Source organism: Erythranthe guttata, chromosome 9 (genome assembly GCF_056151865.1).
Source record: "Erythranthe guttata isolate IM_541 chromosome 9, IM_541, whole genome shotgun sequence".
Lineage (NCBI taxonomy): Eukaryota > Viridiplantae > Streptophyta > Magnoliopsida > Lamiales > Phrymaceae > Erythranthe > Erythranthe guttata.
Window position 1 is genome coordinate 1,988,778 of NC_142541.1, and position 24,328 is coordinate 2,013,105.

At 33.3% G+C, this 24,328-nt stretch overlaps 2 protein-coding genes and 1 pseudogene across 2 annotated transcripts; 1 reads left to right on the forward strand and 2 right to left on the reverse strand.

Annotated features, from left to right (window-relative positions):
- Nucleotides 1-4,805: 4,805 nt before the first annotated feature.
- On the forward strand, nucleotides 4,806-5,333 carry LOC105952136 (putative invertase inhibitor). The gene has a single exon (XM_012975651.1). It carries the CDS (start codon nucleotides 4,806-4,808, stop codon nucleotides 5,331-5,333), a length of 528 nt encoding a protein of 175 aa, XP_012831105.1.
- A 1,681-nt stretch (nucleotides 5,334-7,014) lies between these two features.
- Nucleotides 7,015-7,801, reverse strand: LOC105952157 (germin-like protein subfamily T member 2). The gene has a single exon (XM_012975673.2). It carries the CDS (start codon nucleotides 7,752-7,754, stop codon nucleotides 7,074-7,076), a length of 681 nt encoding a protein of 226 aa, XP_012831127.1. The 5' UTR covers nucleotides 7,755-7,801; the 3' UTR covers nucleotides 7,015-7,073.
- An 8,289-nt stretch (nucleotides 7,802-16,090) lies between these two features.
- On the reverse strand, nucleotides 16,091-16,877 carry LOC148767852 (germin-like protein subfamily T member 2 pseudogene; annotated as a pseudogene).
- Nucleotides 16,878-24,328: the final 7,451 nt, after the last annotated feature.

Here is a 24,328-nt window from a genome sequence, read left to right on the forward strand (position 1 = left end):
ATAATATTACTAAAAGTTCCGCAATTTGAAGTTTGTGAAAATCAGACTTGCAAAGAGTCAAAATCACATTTGAAGTCAAAAAAAATATTAGTAAAATTGGAACAATACTCTGCGTTTAAAATTTAAAATCCGTAAAAACTAATGTTAAATTTTGAGAGAGAAAAAAATATAACTTGTACAAAATGGTCTTTTAATATTGTATTTTGAAAATAACTCATATAAATGCACAACAAGCTAAGTGATTTTGTTATGATTTTTATTTCAGAATAGGAAGGAAAAAGTACTAAGGGCTAAAGAAAATCTTATTTATTTATTTATTATATAAGATTTGAGTAATAAGAAATCACGTGTGATTAATTTCTCATCGATTACATAGAATTTGAAATCGAATTACTAAAATATATTATAATAGTTTCATACTTTTATATAAATTCAGATGAGTTAGAGAGAGAAATAAGATTTGATTAATCAGATATTTAGCATTGTAACTTTTCACTCATTTCAGTAATTTGTAACATGATTTGAATTTCTAAAAAGAAAAAGAGAAATATGATTACTCAAATATATTACAATATTTTTTCTTATAAATTCGAGGCGAGAAAAACACAAATAATCACAAATTGAAAAAAAAAACAAAATTAATATAATTATCATGGCCAACTTCTTCTCTCTCTACAATTGTTGCTTACTAATTTTCCACCTCCAATTACTCTTTCTCTCTCTAAGAACAAACGCTGCAGCAGTGGACGATATCTGCAACAAAACCAAAGATCCACCCTTGTGCCTAAAAGGTTTCGCGACCGACGTCGACGGGCGCAGCGCCACCGCGGATATGAAGACGCTGGCGACGGTCGCGATCGACGTGGCATTGGCCGAGGCCGGTCGAGTATCGCTCGACATCGAAGACCACCTTGTGGAGGAGAAGGATCGGAAAATGTTCAACATTTACTTGCAGTGCACGACTTTCTACTTCCACGTGACCGATAGTATGGGGGTGATGATGGACGATTGGGATCAAAGCAACTGGGCCGACTACAAGAAGCAGGCGATTGGTATCCATGGCGACGTCGACGGAGTCGAGGCGTTGTTTAACAATAGTTCGCCGTTCGCGGCCGGGGATAGACTTGTCGGGATCTTTGCCGATGCCATGGTTTTGATTGCTGATGCTCTCATGTCTCCTTGATCTAGTTTTATAATTTATTAATTAGTAGTTTAATTAATATTGTTATTAATTTAATATAATGATAAATGATTAATAGAAAAATCAAGTTATGGGTTCGTTATATATTGAAATGATATGAATATGAAAATATTAATCCATTGATTTGTACAAAAAGAAGAAAAAAAAAGGCGGCATTGATGTTACTTGGGACTGAAAATCGGATGGATCGAATCAGAAACATGCGTTTTGAAAATATTCCAATATTTTTGGAAATGAATTAAATAACACTTTCGATGCCAATTTCGAAAGTTTTGGAATTAACAAATCTGTTCTGATTCCGGAAATTTCGAAAATAAAAATCACAATTGGAACAAATTTTGAAAATTTTAATGGGAGATGTTAAGAACTTAATTGGAATTTTCGGAAATTTCAAGAAACAAAAGAAAAAATCACATATTAATTATGTCTTCTTGTAATGAGTTAAATAAAAAAAATAATCTAGTCGTACTTGACAAATTATACATGTAATATATTTGTACATATATGATATAAAATAATATTTTAATAAAATATTTCGGATAAAGAAATAGAATTATCGAAATTCATGTTGAATATCAAAATTGGATCGTAGAATTTTCAAAACAATATATATATGACTTAAGTATCGGTCCAAAAAAATTTAGAAATTGGGATATGGAATATTGTAATGAAGGTATATATATGTTCCATAGTCAAAAAAATTTGAATGCAAATCGACGGAATTCAAAAATTCCTTTCCGACTTGAATCCTAGACTGTATTTGTCCATATATTGCTAGATATAATTATAAATCAAATGTCTAATTAAGTTCTTAATTATTATTCACAGTCGATATTACATACGTACATTTTAGTCTGATTAGATCATCTTGAACAATGTTCAGGACGATCTAATGGAGACTGTCTGCCGACGCATGTCATGGATTGTTTGAATGGCAAAAAAAAAACCACGCTCTCCAATCGTTGATTCTTTAATTTATTTTTTGTTCGCTCGTTTTCCTTTGTTACAAATCATGCATGGTAATCGCCTTACTCGTAATTTAGCTTATTTTGGCGTTTTGGCGATTGTTTGGAAGGAGTTTCCCTTCCCTTTAACCCTTTTCGGCCGTGAATTCATAATATATTTTCGAATTTTCCCTAAAATAAGAAATACTATATCGTATTCCAAGAAAAAAAATATTTTAATTTCCAAAGCATTATTTATTATATAAGATTTGAGTAATAAGGAATTAGGTGTGGTTAATTTCTCCCTCACTACATAGAATTTGAAATATAATTACTCAGGTATATTACAACATAGTTTTTTTATAAATTCGAATTAATTACTGAACCAAAAAAAAAAACACCCAATCACTAATTGAAAAACAAAATAAAAAAAAAATAAAAAAAATTATTATTATCATGGCCACCTTCTTCTCTCTCTACAATTGTTTCTCACTAATTTTCATCCTCCAATTACTCTTTCTCTCTCTAAAAACAAACGGTGCTGCAGTGGACGATATTTGCAACCAAACCACAGATCCACCCTTGTGCCTACAAGGCTTCGCGGCCGATGCCGACGGCCGCAGCGCGATGATATGTTTTATTATTTAATTTAATTAGAATTAGTCAAATTATATGTTAGTGGGTAGTTTTTTATTAGTGGGCATGAATTAAATTAGTGGGTTAGTGTGGTTAAGGGATTAGTGGGGTGGTAGTTTAATTATTATTTATGAGTATTATAAATAGGGTAATTAGAATGTTACGTATTATAAAGTTTAAGAATCAATTAATCTCCTTCTGTCTTCTCTTAATTCCGTCTCTAATTCTTCTTCTAATTCTCTTCCTAATTCATATCTCTCAATTTCTTCCTAATTCTTGAAACTATGTTTTCTTGCTCAAATTACCACGTAACACGCGACCGCCACCATGACGTTGCTGGCGGCGGTGGCCGTCGACGTGGGGTTGACGGCCGCCGCCACGACGAAAGGCGAGGTCGACGACCGCATGGCGAACGAGAAGGACCGGAACCTGGTCAACCTATACTTGAAGTGCTCGACTTTCTACTTCCACATGTTCGACTGCTTCGGGGCGATGATGAATGACCTTCATCAAGGCCAAGCTGGCAACTACGCCGACTACAAGAAGCAGGCGGTCGCGATACGCGCCGACGTCGACGGATCGGAGGCGTTGTTTAACAATAGTTCGCCGTTCGCGAGCGGGGATAAACTTGTCCGAATCTTTGCTGACGCCATGGTTTTGATTGCTGACGCACTCATGTCTTAGTGATAATTCAGTTTTATTTAATTTCTTAGTTTGATATTATTATTTTGTTATTTTATTTTATTTTTTTATATTATTATTGGTATTAATTTTACATAATGATGAATTATTAATAGAAAAAATAAAGTTATGGCTCGTTATGTATTGAAATGATGTGAATTGAAAGTATTAATCCATTGATTTATACAGAAAAATAAAAAAAGAAGGCTGCATGCATGCTACTTTGGGACTGAAAATCGGGTGGATCGGATTAGAAACATGGTTTCAGATAATATTTCAATATTTTTTAGACTCGATTAAAAAATACGTTTCAGTTCCAGAAATTTCGGAAAATTCCAATAAGAATGACAATCGGAACAACTTTTGGAATTTTAATAGGAGATATTAAGAATAAAATTGGAATTTTTGGAAATTTCGAAAAATAAAAACAACTCGTGAATAATTTTTTTTTCTTTCTTTAAATTTAAGGTATTAAATTAAAATTAATATAGTCGAACTAGTCACAAAAATAAAAAAAATCCTATTTTTTGTTTAGAGGCGCTGTCTCCGCGATCCCGTAATCCCACCTTATAGCAAAATACTAGAGTCGTCATTCTTGGAACAATCATTGTTATCATTAATTTTTTTTACGATATTTTTTATTTAAACTTTTTAATGTATATTCGATCCCCCATTGATTCAATCATGGCTTCGCAACGTTATGATGTGTTTATTAACTATGTGATTTATTATGTAATATATATATATATATATATATATATATATATATATATATATATATATATATATATATTGTGATTATTTTAAATATATTGATGATTTTATTTTTTCACATTGTAGTTTTGTGAATACGAAAAAAACTAATTTGACTTTTTGGCATCCTAAACAAGTACTATTAAAAAAATTAATTTGGATTATTCATGATTTATTGTATTTTAAGGGTGTAAAATAATATTAATAATTTTTTAGGGTGCAAAGTGCCAAAAGGCTACATCTCAACTTATGATGTAAGTTTGTATTAATGTATTGTAAACATTGGACACAAAATATTATTAAATTGGATATAAGATTTTGACCTTCTTTATATAAGATTGATTAAAGAAAAAAATAAGTGTATACATATATACAAAAAACATTCCTTCTATATATAAGATTTATATAGCAAGAAATCAGACGCATTTAATTTCTCAACCATTAAACCAGATTTGATATTTAGTTACTGACTAAAAGACTACAAATATTTTTGTATAAATTCACATGGAGATGAAAAAAAATAAAACAATCCCACAAATTGAATTAAAAAAAAAAAAAAAAAAAAAAAAAGGGCGGGAATCAATATTAACATGGCCAAGTTTTCCTCTCTCTACATATGTTGCTCCCTAATTTTCAACATCCAATTGCTTTTTCTCTCTCTACAAACACACGGCGCCGCGGTGGACGACGTGTGCCGTCAAACCGTGGACCCGGCGTTCTGCCAACAATGCTTCAACATTGATCCGCGCAGCGCGACGGCAGCACCCCCGATGCTGGGGCAGATCGCGGTCCAATGGGCCGCGCACTACGGCGGCAACACCAAAATCGACATGCACGAAGCCATGATGAGCGCGGCGGACCCGGCCGTTAAGAACCAATACAGCCAGTGCATCGATCTCTACCAAACCGCGCTCGAGCATTTCCAGGCTGCGCCGGGCGAACTGAATTCAAATGCGTGGGGGGTACTCAGGAAGAATGCCGAGTCGATCCGCGCCGGAGTCGACGCGTGCGAGGCGGTTTTTAATCATAATGCACCGGCCGAGGTCGCGAATACGGATAAACTCGTCGGGATCTTTGCCGATGCCCTGGCGATTATTGCTCGCTCTTTCGGTGGTTGATTGTTCAATTTTTTTTTATTGAATCAGAATAATATAGACATGTTTTTTTTACTTATATTTCTTTGTTGAATTGAATGATTATTAGAAGAAAAAAATAATAATTAGAATTAAAATTTACCAAAAAATAATCTAAAATATGGACTTAAGATAAGATTATTAATATCGTAATAACAAGGTCAATATATTAAATTAAAAAAATACTGGATTTTGTTCCTAATTCGTCTTTTAGGGTAAGATTTTTGTCAAAACCTAATTCAGTAATTAATTAAGAGTGATAGAAAAATTATTAGCGCTAAGAAAACAATCAAATAAAATCAATTAAATATGAAGAAGCTGACTTTTTCAAGCACAATTTATAATAATGTTTTCTTCCTGTTTTTTATATTATTTATCTTACCATGTTCTTTGTGTGATTGTGTCAAATTAGATTTGATGTTATCCTTTCAAAATTTATTAATTAGTAAGATAAAAAGAATAAAATATATAGTTTTTCTTGTGTTTGAATAAGAGATATGACAAAAGAAAAGTAGTTTGTTGATACCCATTTTGCACCTAAAATCTATTTTAGACGGTATTTGCAAAAGTTTATTAAAAAAAACAAAAGTTAATTAGTGAATGAGTATTAAGTGCAATTTATATAATTTGAGGGTGAAAAATAAAGCTAAATAGAAAAAACAAGTTTATGAGTACTTTTAAAAAATAACTTAATTAAAACAACTTATTTCTAAGAGAAGTATAAGTAAAATATAAGGGTAAAATTCATTTTGCACCCCTGTACTATGATAAATGTATCGTTTACCCCCCTGAAGTATTGAAAACATCAAACACCCCCCTGCCGTTAGTTTTTTTCTTCTAATTCCGTTAGTCAAACACTTTGACCGACTATTGCAAAGAAATGTTCGCTTTTTTTTTTAATGAAAATACCTCAAAAAATTTCTATATATAGGAAAACTAACGGCACAAAACCCACAAAAAATGAAAACTAAAAGCCCTGAAATCTATATATATAAATTTTTTGGGGTATTTTCGTTAAAAAAAAAAAGCCAACATTTCTATGCAATAGTCGGTCAAAGGGTTTGACTAACGAAATTAGAAGAAAAAAACTAACGGCAGGGGGGTATTTGATGTTTTCAATACTTCAGGGGGTAAACGATATATTTATCATAGTACAGGGGTGCAAAATGAATTTTACCCAAAATATAATTTTGCAAAACACCAAAAAACAGATTATGAGCTATAAAAAGCTGGTTTTAAAAGCTTTTGCAAACATCATCTAGTTATGAGTTCGAGCAATTCAGAGGAAAATTGCTCGGGAATCAAACAACACTTTCGATTTCAAAATTCCAATAAAAATCAAAATTGGAACAATTTTTGAAATTTTAACTAATATAATTTTGCGTAAAATAAATAAATATTAATATAAAAACCGGATTTTTTTAATTTTGGATTATAGTCAGATCGAAAAATTGAAAAATTCTATTTATTTTATATATTCTTCCAATTCCAATAAAAAACAATTGGAAAACTAAAATCCAGAACAAAAATTATTGTTCCAAATTAAAGTTGGATTATTTCCGATCATAACCAGCAAAAATTGAAAATTCCGCTCCAACTTTCACCCCTCAGTTTCATACATCTATATATATTATTTCAAATGGATATAAAATTGTTACTCTTACACTGTAACAATAATAATTTATTAATGACAATATTATACAGATACAATAAGATAATAATCACTTAAGAAAGATTGGACTTAATTTCATCAACAACAGTTTTATTCACCTGAAAAGCTTTCATCAAAACCTCATCAGGAACACCATTATTACCCGAAGGTTTCGAAGCGAAGAGATTCTTCGATATCTGCACCGTACCGGGCAAATGGCTATTAAACGCGGTAAAAACGAGCACGTTCACCCGGCCAACGTTCATCTGAAAATGCACCAAACCCCTCGGGATAACGAAAACCTGACCGGCACTCAAATTCTTGGAATAAACGACGTTGTTCCCACTCGTAATAAGCCCGACAAGCATTCTCCCCTTGACGACGACTCCGCACTCGGTAGCCCTAGGGTGGGTGTGGGGGTGGGTGACCCCACCAACGGCTATATCGACTCGGTTCATCGACATGCCGAGCGTGTTGAGGCCTGGAAACGCCAACACGTGTCCCTGCGTGACGAAGCTCTTCATGGGGCTGTTTGATGTGTTTCCTTCTTTGCTTAGGCCGTCGAAGAAGAAATCGTCTGAGGTCACGTTTACGGTGGGCTTGCATGGGTAGCCGTTGATCGACGGTGGGGATTTTAGATCGGCGATGCAGAAGTCTTGTAGCGGATCGGGATCGGATGAATGTGAAGGCTTAATAATTGGCAGCAAAATTATCAAGAATACTATGTGTTGGATTTGGATATTATTAGCCTTCATTTTTTTCTGCTGCCTTTGGTTTCTTTAGGTAGAGCAAATGAGAAAAATTTAATGTTTGAATGAAATAATTTCAAGAAAGCTGGTAGAGCATGTTATATTATTAAAGGTAAATTACCGCTATACCCCTGAGGTAAGAGCCAATTAAAAAAAAATTATTTAGTTTGGGTAATTTATAATTACAGGAGACGTGCTATTTCCACCCACAAAATATCTTATTTCACCACCAAGTTAAATATATTTCCCATTTTACACCTTTCTTCTTCGTGCACCTATCTTATTTACAAATTTATAAACCATCTACCGCATTAAAATATTTATAAAAAAACCCCACCATTTTCATTGAAAATCTCACCCTTTCCACCTTAAGTGAATAATACTTTCGTCAAAGAAAAATATTTTCGAATGTCAAAAGGAGCAAAATTTCACGTTTTTTTGAAAAATAAATTAAGAGTGCATATAGAAGGTCCTTAACATCCTCCGAAATTTGCCAGTTTGGCTTAATATAATTTTATTTCCTAAGAAAAAGAATTACATATCTGTAGATCATCTGATATGGAAGTTTTAATATCTTCTAATAAATATTTCATTGAAAAAAATAGAAATAACTTAGAACACGGGGGATTAAGTGAATATAAGGAAGGGTGGTGGATTATAAATTTGAGGGGTATTTATGACATTTTATAATATTTGGTGGTGAATTGAGATACTTTGGAGGTGGAAATAGCACGACTCTAATTACAGTTACCCAATCCTTTTAAATATTTTTACATAAATTTATGTAATTCGGTTATTTACCGAAAAAAATCGTATATTCAGTTCGGTAAATGGTATAAAATGTTGGCGTACCGAAATTTTGGTTCAGTTTTACCGAATTAACATCTCTAAATTTACCTCTGAAGGGGTCTTTTCATAAGATAGTACATAGTTGAGGGTATGACTGTAATTACCTAAACATGAGGAGGTTTTTCGTAGTTTGACCATAACTCGGGGGTGACCATAACTTGCGCTTTTATTAAAGGTAAATTACCGGCACACCCAGGTCAAATTACGAAAAAAAATCATGGTGTTTGGGTAATTACAATAACCTCCTTCAACAATGAATCTTCTTACACGTCCACCCTTATGGTCAAATTCAACATAGTCTTCTAGATTCTGTATAATGTTCTCTAGTTTGTACTTGTTCTGTGCAAAAATGCAGTTTCCGATGCACCACAATCTGATATTTACAAGCCAAGAGATACATCTTACGATCATCTTGTTTCAAAATGTGGAGCTCGAATGAGGTAAAACAGGTACAAACTGGAGAATATTCCATATAATCTAAAAGATTCCATTAAATTTGACACCGCAAAGATGAACGTGTAAGAAAACTCATAATTAAGAAGGTGATTATAACTATCTAAACACGAAGGATTTTTTGGTAATTTCACGTTACTTTTAATTTACCCTATTATTAAATCTCCATAACTGAAGTTGACAATTAGTACTACATTAACTTGAAAAGGTTTAACTTAGGAAGGTGTGGTTCTTTATTATTATTATATTTTTTGTGTGGAAAAAGTCTGATCAAATATATAATAATTTAGAGTTGAAAGAGAACTCAGAGGTAGTATTTTCAAACATTTGAAGGATTCATGGGTAGCAAGTGAACTTTTTTTGTTATTTTAGTTTAGGATTTGTTGACAAAAAGAATTAATATTCATGCTGATCAAGTAGAGGTTGAAATTAAGAAAACAATCAAGAAACTAATTAAATATGAAGAACCTGATGACTTTTTCAAGAACAAACCTAATTACACTGATAAACCATGTTCATCCAACGTCAGCTAAACATAAATTACAGTATTTTTTTTAGATTGATGAACTAATTGTGTTAATGACTGTTTTATATTTTATTACAAGAAGGATTTTTTTTTTTTCTGTTTTTTTTTTTTTTTTTTTTGTTTGTTTTTCTGTTGAGGATTTTGTTTTATGATTCTTGAGCAAAATAATTAAGAAGCTTGATGAGTTGAGCTAATTAAACTATTCAAATTTTGGGATTGGGTCTAAACTTAATTAATTCTCGGCGGCCCAACTCCTATAAATGCCCAAGCCGAATAAAGTCCAGCGCATAGTCAAGGTCTTGACCGTCCAGATTATTTCGTTTAATCGTAGATATCCACTCGCTCAGACTTACTTCGTTTATGGGTCGCTTCTCTTTCCTCCTTTCTTCCTCTCTCTATGAACAACACTTCCATCACCAGCTTGTCTTTTCCGGCAACTCTTTATAGATTCTTCGCCGTATATAGCTAACTTTGAAGTGATAGCAACGTTGTTGTCTCCTACCGTTGGTTATGTGCCTATTTATATTGCCCTTACAGAGATGGACATATGCAACACTTATCTATACACATCTCTGAGTTTTCTCCTTCAATTTTTTTTTTCTTTTATTAGTGATTGAGTCTTCCAGTCAGAGGAAACTGTGGTTTACTGAGTGTGAGAGTGTTTCTTTTGATTGGTTGAATGTGCATGTGTTGGTGAGTCAACTCAGTGTGGCTATTGCTGTGGAACAGGACCTCACAGTTTAAGTGATTACGGCTTGGTACTGGTTTCCAATTGAAGTCGCCACCTTCTTGAATTTATGGACTGAATACTGGACAATATACTGGACAATAGGGAACTGAGACGTCTGGAAACAATAACAATTCCATGTGTTAACTATTTCTATTTGTGTATCTCTTTCCCTCTATTCTTTACTATCTTATATATATGTATACTTTCGTGTGTTTTAACTATATCTGTTTGCGTATCTCTTTCCCTCTATCTTATTTTTTAACTGTCTTATATATACGTATACTTCTGTACGAGTACCCAACATTAAATACTCGAGATTGATATGTAGAACAACATTTGAATTTGATTGTTAATCTTAAAAATAAAGTTATGGCTTCATTATTATATATTGAAATGGTATGATATGAAAATATTAATCCATTGATTTGTAAAAAAAAAAAAGAAAAAGAAAAAAAATGGTGGCGTTGATGTTACTTGGGACTCGAAGTCAGATGGATCGGATCAGAAACATGCATTTTGAAAATATTCCAATATTTTTGGAAATGAATTAAATAACACCTTCGATGCCAATTCCGAATTTTTTCGGAATTCAAAAATCTGTTCCAATTACGGAAATTTCGAAAATAAAAATCACAATTGAAACAAATTACGAGATTTTAATTGGAGATATTAAGAACTTAATTGGAATTTTTGGAAATTTCAAGAAACAAAAAAAAAATAAAAAATCACAAATTAATTATGTCTTTATGTAAATGAATTAAATAAAAAAATAATCTAGTCGTACTTGACAAATTATACAAATTACAACATTTAATATATTTGAACATATATGATATAAAATAATAATTTAATATAATATTACGGGAAGAAAATAGAATTATCGAAATTATTGTTGAATATCAAAATTGAATCGTATATTAGAATTTTCAAAACAATATATAATTTAAGTTTCAGTCCAAAAAGAGTTTGAAATAAATCGGAAATTGGGATATGGAATATTTTAATGAAGGTATTTGTTCCATAGTTAGAAAAAATTGAATCGACGGAATTCAAAAATTCCATCCCGACTTGCATCCTAGTCTGTATTTGTCCATAAATTGTTAGATATAATCATATAAATCAAATGTCTAAGTTCTTAATCATAGAAATTTTTGATATACGGTTCAATTCGCTATTAATTATTATTTTCAGTCGGTATTACATACGTAGATTTGAGTCTGATTAGATTGTTCTAGACGTTCTAATGGAGACTGTCCGCATGTGATGGCTTGCTTGACTGGCAAGAATCACACTCTTCAATCGTTCGATTCTTTAATTTATTTCTCGTTTCCTCGTTTTCCTTCGTTACAAGACGTGCATGGTAATCGCCTTACTCGTAATTTAGCTTATTTTGGCGTTTTGGATTGTTTGGAAAAGGGGTTTCCTTCCACCCTTTCGGCCGTGAATGCCTTATATATTTTCGACTTTTCCCTAAAATAAGAAATATTATATTGTATTCTAAGAAAAAAAATCTTTTAATTTCCAAAGCATTATTTGTTATATAAGATTTGAGTAATAAGGAATTAGGTGTGGTTAATTTCTCGCTCACTACGTAGAATTTGAAATATAATTACTCAAGTATATTACAATATAGTTTTTTATAAATTCGAATTAATTACTGAACCAAAAAAAAAAAAACACCCAATCACTAATTGAAAAACAAAATAATAATTATTATCATGGCCACCTTCTTCTCTCTCTACAATTGTTTCTCACTAATTTTCATCCTCCAATTACTCTTTCTCTCTCTACAAACAAACGGTGCAGCAGTGGACGATATCTGCAACCAAACCACAGATCCATCCTTATGCATACAAGGCTTCGCGGCCGATGTCGACGGCCGCAGTGCGACCGCCAACATGACGTTGCTGGCGGCGGTGGCCGTCGACGTGGGGTTGACGGCCGCCGCCACGACAAAAGGCGAGGTCGACGACCGCATGGCGAACGAGAAGGACCGGAATCTTGTCAACCTATACTTGAAGTGCTCGACTTTCTACTTCCACATGTTCGACTGCTTCGGGGCGATGATGAATGACCTTCATCAAGGCCAAGCTGGCAACTACGCCGACTACAGGAAGCAGGCGGTGGCGATACGCGCCGACGTCGACGGATCGGAGGCGTTGTTTAACAATAGTTCGCCGTTCGCGAGTGGGGATAAACTCGTTGGAATCTTTGCTGACGCCATGGTTTTGATTGCTGACGCACTCATGTCTTAGTGATAATTCAGTTTTATTTAATTTATTAGTTTGATATTATTATTTTGTTATTTTTTTTTATATTATTATTGGTATTAATTTTACATAATGATGAATGATTAATAGAAAAAAATAAAGTTGTGGCTTCGTTATGTATTGAAATGATGTGAATTGGAAACTATTAATCGATTGATTTATACAATAAATAGAAAAAAGAAGGCTGCTTGCATGCTACTTTGGAACTGAAAATCGGGTGGATCGGATCAGAAACATGGTTTCAGAAAATATTCCAATAATTTTTAGACTTGATTACAGTTATGAATTTTTGAGAACTAAAAAATACGCTCCGATTCCAGAAATTTCGGAAATTCCAATAAGAATGACAATCGGAACAACTTTTGGAATTGTAATAGAAGATATTAAGAATAAAATTGGAATTTTTGGAAATTTCAACAAATAAAAACAACTCGTGAATAATTTTTTTTCTTTCTTTAAATTTAAGGTATTAAATTAAAATTAATATAGTCGAACTAGTCACAAAAATAAAAAATCCTATTTTTTTTGGAGGCGCTGCATCCGCGGTCCCGTAAACCCACCCTATAGCAAAATACAAGAGTCATCATTCTTGAAACAATCATTGTTGTCATTAATTTTCTTTTACGATATTTTATATTTAAACCTTTTAATGTATATTCGTTCCCCCATTGATTAAATCACGGCTTCGCGACGTTATGATGTGTTTATTATGTAAAATGTTTTTTTTTTTTTTGTGATTTTTTCAATATATTGATGATTTTATTTTTTTCACATTGTAGTTTCGTGAATAGGAAAAAAAACTGACTTTGACTTTTGGCATCCTAAACAAATACTATTAAAAATATTAAATTATCTATAAAAAAATTAATTTGGGGGTGCATTATGCATGATTTATTGTATTTTAAGGGTGCAAAGTGATATTAATATTGTTTTAGGGTGCAAAGTGGGGGTGCAAGGTGGAATTAACGATATAAAATGTAAGTTAGTATTAATGTATTATAAACATTGGACAGAAAATATTATTAAATTGGATATAAGATTTTGACCTTCTTTATATAAGATTGATTAAAGAAAAAAAAAAGTGTATACATATATACAAAAAACATTCCTTCTATATATAAGATTTATATAGCAAGAAATCAGACGCATTTAATTTCTCAACTATTAAATCAGATTTGATATTTAGTTACTTACTAAAATACTACAAAAATTTTTGTATAAATTCACATGAATTAGAGATGAAAAAAAAAACAACCCCACAAATTGAATAGAAAAAAAAAGGCGGGAATCAAATATTAACATGGCCAAGTTTTCCTCTCTCTACATATGTTGCTCCCTAATTTTCAGCATCCAATTGCTTTTTCTCTCTCTACAAACACACGGCGCCGCGATGGACGACGTGTGCCGTCAAACCGTCGACCCGGCGTTCTGCCAACAATGTTTCAACGTCGATCCGCGCAGCGCGACGGCGGCACCCCCAATGCTGGGGCAGATCGCCGTCCAATGGGCCGCGTACTACGGTGGCAACACCAAAATCGACATGCACACTGCCATGATGAGCGCGACGGACCCGGGCGTTAAGAACCAATACAGCCGGTGCATCGATCTCTACCAGACCGCGCTCGAGCATTTCCAGGCGGCGCCGGGCGAACTGAATTCAAATGCGTGGGCGGCACTCAGGAAGAATGCCGAGTCTATCCGCGCCGGAGTCGACGCGTGCGAGGCGGTTTTTAATCATAATGCACCGGCCGAGGTCGCGAATACGGATAAACTCGTCGGGATCTTTGCCGATGCCCTGGCGATTATTGCTCGCTCTTTCGGTGGTTGATTGTTCAATTTTTTTTTTATTGAATCAGAATAATATAGACATGTTTTTTTTACTTATATTTCTTTGTTGAATTGAATGATTATTAGAAGAAAAAAATAATAATTAGAATTAAAATTTACCAAAAAATAATCTAAAATATGGACTTAAGATAAGATTATTAATATCGTAATAACAAGGTCAATATATTAAATTACAAAAATACTGGATTTTGTTCCTAATTCGTCTTTTAGGGTAAGATTTTTGTCAAAACCTAATTCAGTAATTAATTAAGAGTGACAGAAGAATTATTAGCGCTAAGAAAACAATCAAATAAAATTAATTAAATATGAAGAAGCTGACTTTTTCAAGCACAATTTATAATAATGTTTTCTTCCTGTTTTTTATATTATTTATCTTACCATGTTCTTAATTGTGTGATTGTGTCAAATTAGATTTGATGTTATCCTTTCAAAATTTATTAATTAGTAAGATAAAAAATAATAAAATATATAGTTTTTCTTGTGTTTGAATAAGAGATATGACAAGAGAAAAGTAGTTTGTTGTTACCCACTTTGCACCTAAAATCTATTTTAGATGGTTTTTGTAAAAGTTTATTAAAAAAAACAAAAGTTAATTAGTGAATGAGTATTAAGTGCAATTTATATAATTTGAGGGTGAAAAATAAAGCTAAATAGAAAAAACAAGTTTATGAGTACTTTTAAAAAATAACTTAATTAAAACAACTTATTTCTAAGAGAAGTATAAGTAAAATATAAGGGTAAAATTCATTTTGCACCCCTGTACTATGATAAATGTATCGTTTACCCCCCTGAAGTATTGAAAACATCAAACACCCCCCTGCCGTTAGTTTTTTTCTTCTAATTCCGTTAGTCAAACACTTTGACCGACTATTGCAAAGAAATGTTCGCTTTTTTTTTTAATGAAAATACCTCAAAAAATTTCTATATATAGGAAAACTAACGGCACAAAACCCACAAAAAATGAAAACTAAAAGCCCTGAAATCTATATATATAAATTTTTTGGGGTATTTTCGTTAAAAAAAAAAAGCCAACATTTCTATGCAATAGTCGGTCAAAGGGTTTGACTAACGAAATTAGAAGAAAAAAACTAACGGCAGGGGGGTATTTGATGTTTTCAATACTTCAGGGGGTAAACGATATATTTATCATAGTACAGGGGTGCAAAATGAATTTTACCCAAAATATAATTTTGCAAAACACCAAAAAACAGATTATGAGCTATAAAAAGCTGGTTTTAAAAGCTTTTGCAAACATCATCTAGTTATGAGTTCGAGCAATTCAGAGGAAAATTGCTCGGGAATCAAACAACACTTTCGATTTCAAAATTCCAATAAAAATCAAAATTGGAACAATTTTTGAAATTTTAACTAATATAATTTTGCGTAAAATAAATAAATATTAATATAAAAACCGGATTTTTTTAATTTTGGATTATAGTCAGATCGAAAAATTGAAAAATTCTATTTATTTTATATATTCTTCCAATTCCAATAAAAAACAATTGGAAAACTAAAATCCAGAACAAAAATTATTGTTCCAAATTAAAGTTGGATTATTTCCGATCATAACCAGCAAAAATTGAAAATTCCGCTCCAACTTTCACCCCTCAGTTTCATACATCTATATATATTATTTCAAATGGATATAAAATTGTTACTCTTACACTGTAACAATAATAATTTATTAATGACAATATTATACAGATACAATAAGATAATAATCACTTAAGAAAGATTGGACTTAATTTCATCAACAACAGTTTTATTCACCTGAAAAGCTTTCATCAAAACCTCATCAGGAACACCATTATTACCCGAAGGTTTCGAAGCGAAGAGATTCTTCGATATCTGCACCGTACCGGGCAAATGGCTATTAAACGCGGTAAAAACGAGCACGTTCACCCGGCCAACGTTCATCTGAAAATGCACCAAACCCCTCGGGATAACGAAAACCTGACCGGCACTCAAATTCTTGGAATAAACGACGTTGTTCGCACTCGTAATAAGGCCGACAAGCATTTTCCCCTTGACGACGACCCCGCACTCGGTAGCCCTAGGGTGGGTGTGGGGGTGGGTGACCCCACCGACGGCTATATCGACTCGGTTCATCGACATGCTGAGCGTGTTGAGGCCTGGAAACGCCAACACGTGTCCCTGCGTGACGAAGCTCTTCATGGGGCTGTTTGATGTGTTTCCTTCTTTGCTTAGGCCGTCGAAGAAGAAATCGTCTGAGGTCACGTTTACGGTGGGCTTGCATGGGTAGCCGTTGATCGACGGTGGGGATTTTAGATCGGCGATGCAGAAGTCTAGTAGCGGATCGGGATCGGATGAATGTGAAGGCTTAATAATTGGCAACAAAATTATCAAGAATACTATGTGTTGGATTTGGATATTATTAGCCTTCATTTTTTTCTGCTGCCTTTGGTTTCTTTAGGTAGAGCAAATGAGAAAAATTTAATGTTTGAATGAAATAATTTCAAGAAAGCTGGTAGAGCATGTTATATTATTAAAGGTAAATTACCGCTATACCCCTGAGGTAAGAGCCAATTAAAAAAAAATTATTTAGTTTGGGTAATTTATAATTACAGGAGACGTGCTATTTCCACCCACAAAATATCTTATTTCACCACCAAATTAAATATATTTCCCATTTTACACCTTTCTTCTTCGTGCACCTATCTTATTTACAAATTTATAAACCATCTACCGCATTAAAATATTTATAAAAAAACCCCACCATTTTCATTGAAAATCTCACCCTTTCCACCTTAAGTGAATAATACTTTCGTCAAAGAAAAATATTTTCGAATGTCAAAAGGAGCAAAATTTCACGTTTTTTTGAAAAATAAATTAAGAGTGCATATAGAAGGTCCTTAACATCCTCCGAAATTTGCCAGTTTGGCTTAATATAATTTTATTTCCTAAGAAAAAGAATTACATATCTGTAGATCATCTGATATGGAAGTTTTAATATCTTCTAATAAATATTTCATTGAAAAAAAATAGAAATAACTTAGAACACGGGGGATTAAGTGAATATAAGGAAGGGTGGTGGATTATAAATTTGAGGGGTATTTATGACATTTTATAATATTTGGTGGTGAATTGAGATACTTTGGAGGTGGAAATAGCACGACTCTAATTACAGTTACCCAATCCTTTTAAATATTTTTACATAAATTTATGTAATTCGGTTATTTACCGAACAAAATCGTATATTCAGTTCGGTAAATGGTATAAAATGTTGGCGTACCGAAATTTTGGTTCAGTTTTACCGAATTAACATCTCTAAATTTACCTCTGAAGGGGTCTTTTCATAAGATAGTACATAGTTGAGGGTATGGCTGTAATTACCTAAACATGAGGAGGTTTTTCGTAGTTTGACCATAACTCGGGGGTGACCATAACTTGCCCTTTTATTAAAGGTAAATTACCGGCACACCCAGGTCAAATTACGAAAAAAAATCATGGTGTTTGGGTAATTACAATAACCTCCTTCAACAATGAATCTTCTTACACGTCCACCCTTATGGTCAAATTCAACATAGTCTTCTAGATTCTGTATAATGTTCTCTAGTTTGTACTTGTTTTGTGCAAAAATGCAGTTTCCAATGCACCACAATCTGATATTTACAAGCCAAGAGATACATCTTACGATCATCTTGTTTCAAAATGTGGAGCTCGAATGAGGTAAAACAGGTACAAACTGGAGAATATTCCATATAATCTAAAAGATTCCATTAAATTTGACACCGCAAAGATGAACGTATAAGAAAACTCATAATTAAGAAGGTGATTATAACTATCCAAACATGAAGGATTTTTTTGTAATTTGTAACTATCCAAACACGAAGGATTTTTTGGTAATTTCACGTTACTTTTAATTTACCCTATTATTAAATCTCCATAACTGAAGTTGACAATTAGTACTACATTAACTTGAAAAGGTTTAACTTAGGAAGGTGTGGTTCTTTATTATTATTATATTTTTTGTGTGGAAAAAGTCTGATCAAATATATAATAATTTAGAGTTGAAAGAGAACTCAGAGGTAGTATTTTCAAACATTTGAAGGATTCATGGGTAGCAAGTGAACTTTTTTTGTTATTTTAGTTTAGGATTTGTTGACAAAAAGAATTAATATTCATGCTGATCAAGTAGAGGTTGAAATTAAGAAAACAATCAAGAAACTAATTAAATATGAAGAACCTGATGACTTTTTCAAGAACAAACCTAATTACACTGATAAACCATGTTCATCCAACGTCAGCTAAACATAAATTACAGTATTTTTTTTAGATTGATGAACTAATTGTGTTAATGACTGTTTTATATTTTATTACAAGAAGGATTTTTTTTTTTTCTGTTTTTTTTTTTTTTTTTTTGTTTGTTTTTCTGTTGAGGATTTTGTTTTATGATTCTTGAGCAAAATAATTAAGAAGCTTGATGAGTTGAGCTAATTAAACTATTCAAATTTTGGGATTGGGTCTAAACTTAATTAATTCTCGGCGGCCCAACTCCTATAAATGCCCAAGCCGAATAAAGTCCAGCGCATAGTCAAGGTCTTGACCGTCCAGATTATTTCGTTTAATCGTAGATATCCACTCGCTCAGACTTACTTCGTTTATGGGTCGCTTCTCTTTCCTCCTTTCTTCCTCTCTCTATGAACAACACTTCCATCACCAGCTTGTCTTTTCCGGCAACTCTTTATAGATTCTTCGCCGTATATAGCTAACTTTGAAGTGATAGCAACGTTGTTGTCTCCTACCGTTGGTTATGTGCCTATTTATATTGCCCTTACAGAGATGGACATATGCAACACTTATCTATACACATCTCTGAGTTTTCTCCTTCAATTTTTTTTTTTCTTTTATTAGTGATTGAGTCTTCCAGTCAGAGGAAACTGTGGTTTACTGAGTGTGAGAGTGTTTCTTTTGATTGGTTGAATGTGCATGTGTTGGTGAGTCAACTCAGTGTGGCTATTGCTGTGGAACAGGACCTCACAGTTTAAGTGATTACGGCTTGGTACTGGTTTCCAATTGAAGTCGCCACCTTCTTGAATTTATGGACTGAACACTGGACAATAGGAACTGAGACGTCTGGAAACAATAACAATTCCATGTGTTTTAACTATTTCTATTTGTGTATCTCTTTCCCTCTATTCTTTACTATCTTATATATATGTATACTTTCGTGTGTTTTAACTATATCTGTTTGCGTATCTCTTTCCCTCTATCTTATTTTTTAACTGTCTTATATATACGTATACTTCTGTACGAGTACCCAACATTAAATACTCGAGATTGATATGTAGAACAACATTTGAATTTGATTGTTAATCTTAAAAATAAAGTTATGGCTTCATTATTATATATTGAAATGGTATGATATGAAAATATTAATCCATTGTGATAAGGAACGTCAAATTGGATTCGTGTTGCAAAATAACTATTTAATTCGGAGAAGAGTTATTAATGGGCATTGGTGGAAATATCGAAAGAAATTATGGGAAAATAAGGGTTTTCGACGAACTTAAATCGTAGTTGAGTATGAAATGAATTCTATCTCAAGTAAAACGGCGTAAGGAACAAAACTCATGAGCAAAGCTCATGAATCACGTCAAATTTCAGCAATCCAAGGTCGTTTAGACTCCCAAAAGTTCGTTTTTGCTATTTTAGGTAAGTTTTAGAAAATTAATATCAAATCATAGAAAAATCGGATTAGGATTCCGTAAATTGGGTTGTTCCCAAAATTACGAGATCTACTAGAATCAGACTCTAACTCGTTTTTGCCGTTTTTGGTAATTTTTAGTATTTTCTTAGTTTTATTAGGGTTTTTAGTTTTTTAGTATAAATAGCTGCCTTAGGACTTTTATTTTTGAAGAATTTCGAATTTTAATAAAATATTTAGAGTTTTCTCTATTTTTCTGGTGGATTCCAGAGTTTTCGGTGGATTCCGAATGTTATTTTGTTCTATAGGATTAATTCGTAGAAATTAATTCTTTACCGTGCTTCCGTTCTGCGTCAGTTGGCATCAGTAGCGAGGTTTTTCCTGGTTAGATGGCGAAAGGTGCGAGACATGGAGACAACAACTACGTTGGCGATGACCGCGGGGTTGAGAAACTGCAAAATCTGCGGTTGGTGCGCGAGGGATTTGCCCTTGACAACAACAACAGAAGGACTGAATCTAACACGATGATTGCCGACGGTGTAGCCCGAGGTGCATATGTTAGACACAATTATCATGGACCTGTTCAACTTCAATCAAGGTATGAAGACTATTCAAAGGGAAGCGACAACTCTGATTTTGAAGAAAATCCGCCTAGAAGGAGGCAAAAAGATCGTGATAAATATCGGGTAAGAGCTGAAATTCCTTCTTTTAGTGGAAATTTTCTTGAAGTTGAGGATTTTATCGATTGGGTGTCAGAAGTCGAAAATTATTTTGAATTGATGGGTATTTTGCCGAATAAGATGGTAAAATTGGTTAGGTGTGAGTTAAAGGGTTGTGCAGCCGCATGGTGGGATGAAATACAGAGGAAGAGAGCTAGACAAGAAAAATTTTCAATCCAATCATGGAGGAGGATGAGAAAAATGTTGATGGATCGTTTTTTACCCCTAGGTTATGAGCAACGTCTATTCCAACTATATCGTAATTGTTCGCAAGGGAGTAGATCTGTTAACAAGTATACTGCTGAGTTTATGAGACTAGCAAACTTAAATAACCTGCAAGAATCCGAAAGTATGGAAATTTCAAGGTACTTGCAAGGATTGAATATTTCAATCCGTCTTAGGATAGGGTGGCGCGCAATCGACTCCCTTGAAGAGGCTGAGGAGTTAGCATGGAGCGAAGAATATTATCAGAAGCGAAATAGTTCTTCTAGAAAAATCAAAGATGTTCTACCCGTTGCCAAAGTTAAGGAGGTACAAGATACTTCGTTCGTTATTCAAGCATCCAGTTTGGTGGAGGATCATGGCGTACGAGTTAACAAAGTTGAAGAAAAAATTGTTGATGCAAAAGTTAAAATTAGCGTAGCTATGATTAACGATGACATTAACAAAATCAAGGTGAAAGTCAATGAAGTTGAAGGGGGAGTCAACGAGGTTGAAGAGAGCATCAACAAAGTCGAAGATAGCGTCAACGGGGTAGAAGAGAACGTTAGCAAGGTTGAAGAGGGAGTCGATGAGTTTCGAGAGGGTGTTAAAAATAAATTTGAGGAAGAATTTGAAGTTGTAAAAGAAGAGGAAGGTGCACGTGAAGAGAAGGAACAAGTGGATTGCGTTGAGGTATGTGATCTAATTGTAGATAATGTTTGCTGTGAAGTTCCTGCATCGGCGAAATTGGTGGAGCCATTGAGATTTTCGATTAAGAAGCCAATTTTTCCAACGCCTCGTTTGGATGAAGATTTTGTAAGCGAGATTTTTGTGGCGGAAATATTGGTGGAGCACTTGAAGTTGTTTCGAAAGAAATATGCATCGCTATATTTTGATCATAGCTCGAGGTCGAGCTCTTTTGAAGAAGAGGAGATTGATAAGGAACGTCAAATTGGATTCGTGTTGCAAAATAACTATTTAATTCGGAGAAGAGTTATTAATGGGCATTGGTGGAAATATCGAAAGAAATTATGGGAAAATAAGGGTTTTCGACGAACTTAAATCGTAGTTGAGTATGAAATGAATTCTATCTCAAGTAAAACGGCGTAAGGAACAAAACTCATGAGCAAAGCTCATGAATCACGTCAAATTTCAGCAATCCAAGGTCGTTTAGACTCCCAAAAGTTCGTTTTTGCTATTTTAGGTAAGTTTTAGAAAATTAATATCAAATCATAGAAAAATCGGATTAGGATTCCGTAAATTGGGTTGTTCCCAAAATTACGAGATCTACTAGAATCAGACTCTAACTCGTTTTTGCCGTTTTTGGTAATTTTTAGTATTTTCTTAGTTTTATTAGGGTTTTTAGTTTTTTAGTATAAATAGCTGCCTTAGGACTTTTATTTTTGAAGAATTTCGAATTTTAATAAAATATTTAGAGTTTTCTCTATTTTTCTGGTGGATTCCAGAGTTTTCGGTGGATTCCGAATGTTATTTTGTTCTATAGGATTAATTCGTAGAAATTAATTCTTTACCGTGCTTCCGTTCTGCGTCACATTGATTTGTAAAAAAAAAAAAAGAAAAAGAAAAAAAATGGTGGCGTTGATGTTACTTGGGACTCGAAGTCAGATGGATCGGATCAGAAACATGCATTTTGAAAATATTCCAATATTTTTGGAAATGAATTAAATAACACCTTCGATGCCAATTCCGAATTTTTTCGGAATTCAAAAATCTGTTCCAATTACGGAAATTTCGAAAATAAAAATCACAATTGAAACAAATTACGAGATTTTAATTGGAGATATTAAGAACTTAATTGGAATTTTTGGAAATTTCAAGAAACAAAAAAAAAAATAAAAAATCACAAATTAATTATGTCTTTATGTAAATGAATTAAATAAAAAAATAATCTAGTCGTACTTGACAAATTATACAAATTACAACATGTAATATATTTGAACATATATGATATAAAATAATAATTTAATATAATATTACGGGAAGAAAATAGAATTATCAAAATTATTGTTGAATATCAAAATTGAATCGTATATTAGAATTTTCAAAACAATATATAATTTAAGTTTCAGTCCAAAAAGAGTTTGAAATAAATCGGAAATTGGGATATGGAATATTTTAATGAAGGTATTTGTTCCATAGTTAGAAAAAATTGAATCGACGACGGAATTCAAAAATTCCATCCCGACTTGCATCCTAGTCTGTATTTGTCCATAAATTGTTAGATATAATCATATAAATCAAATGTCTAAGTTCTTAATCATAGAAATTTTTGATATACGGTTCAATTCTCTATTAATTATTATTTTCAGTCGGTATTACATACGTACATTTGAGTCTGATTAGATTGTTCTAGACGTTCTAATGGAGACTGTCCGCATGTGATGGCTTGCTTGAATGGCAAGAATCACACTCTCCAATCGTTCGATTCTTTAATTTATTTCTCGTTTCCTCGTTTTCCTTCGTTACAAGACGTGCATGGTAATCGCCTTACTCGTAATTTAGCTTATTTTGGCGTTTTGGATTGTTTGGAAGGGGTTTCCTTCCACCCTTTCGGCCGTGAATGCCTTATATATTTTCGACTTTTCCCTAAAATAAGAAATATTATATTGTATTCTAAGAAAAAAAATCTTTTAATTTCCAAAGCATTATTTATTATATAAGATTTGAGTAATAAGGAATTAGGTGTGGTTAATTTCTCGCTCACTACGTAGAATTTGAAATATAATTACTCAAGTATATTACAATATAGTTTTGTATAAATTCGAATTAATTAGTGAACCAAAAAAACACCTAATCACTAATTGAAAAAAAAAATAATAATTATTATGGCTAACTTCTTCTCTCTCTACAATTGTTTTTCACTAATTTTCATCCTTCAATTACTCTTTCTCTCTCTACAAACAAACGGTGCTGCAGTGGACGATATCTGCAACCAAACCAAAGACCCACCCTTGTGCATACAAGGCTTCGCGGCCGATGCTGACGGCCGCAGCGCGACCGCCAACATGACGTTGCTGGCGGCGGTGGCCGTCGACGTGGGGTTGACGGCCGCCGCCACGACGAAAGGCGAGGTCGACGACCGCATGGCGAACGAGAAGGACCGGAACCTGGTCAACCTATACTTGAAGTGCTCGACTTTCTACTTCCACATGTTCGACTGCTTCGGGGCGATGATGAATGACCTTCATCAAGGCCAAGCTGGCAACTACGCCGACTACAGGAAGCAGGCGGTGGCGATACGCGCCGACGTCGACGGATCGGAGGCGTTGTTTAACAATAGTTCGCCGTTCGCGAG

Bases quoted from the DNA above. Each gene is read 5' to 3' on its own strand.
- LOC105952136 (XM_012975651.1), top strand. From the start codon at position 4,806: ATGGCCAAGTTTTCCTCTCTCTACATATGTTGCTCCCTAATTTTCAAC.
- LOC105952157 (XM_012975673.2), bottom strand. From the start codon at position 7,754: ATGAAGGCTAATAATATCCAAATCCAACACATAGTATTCTTGATAATT.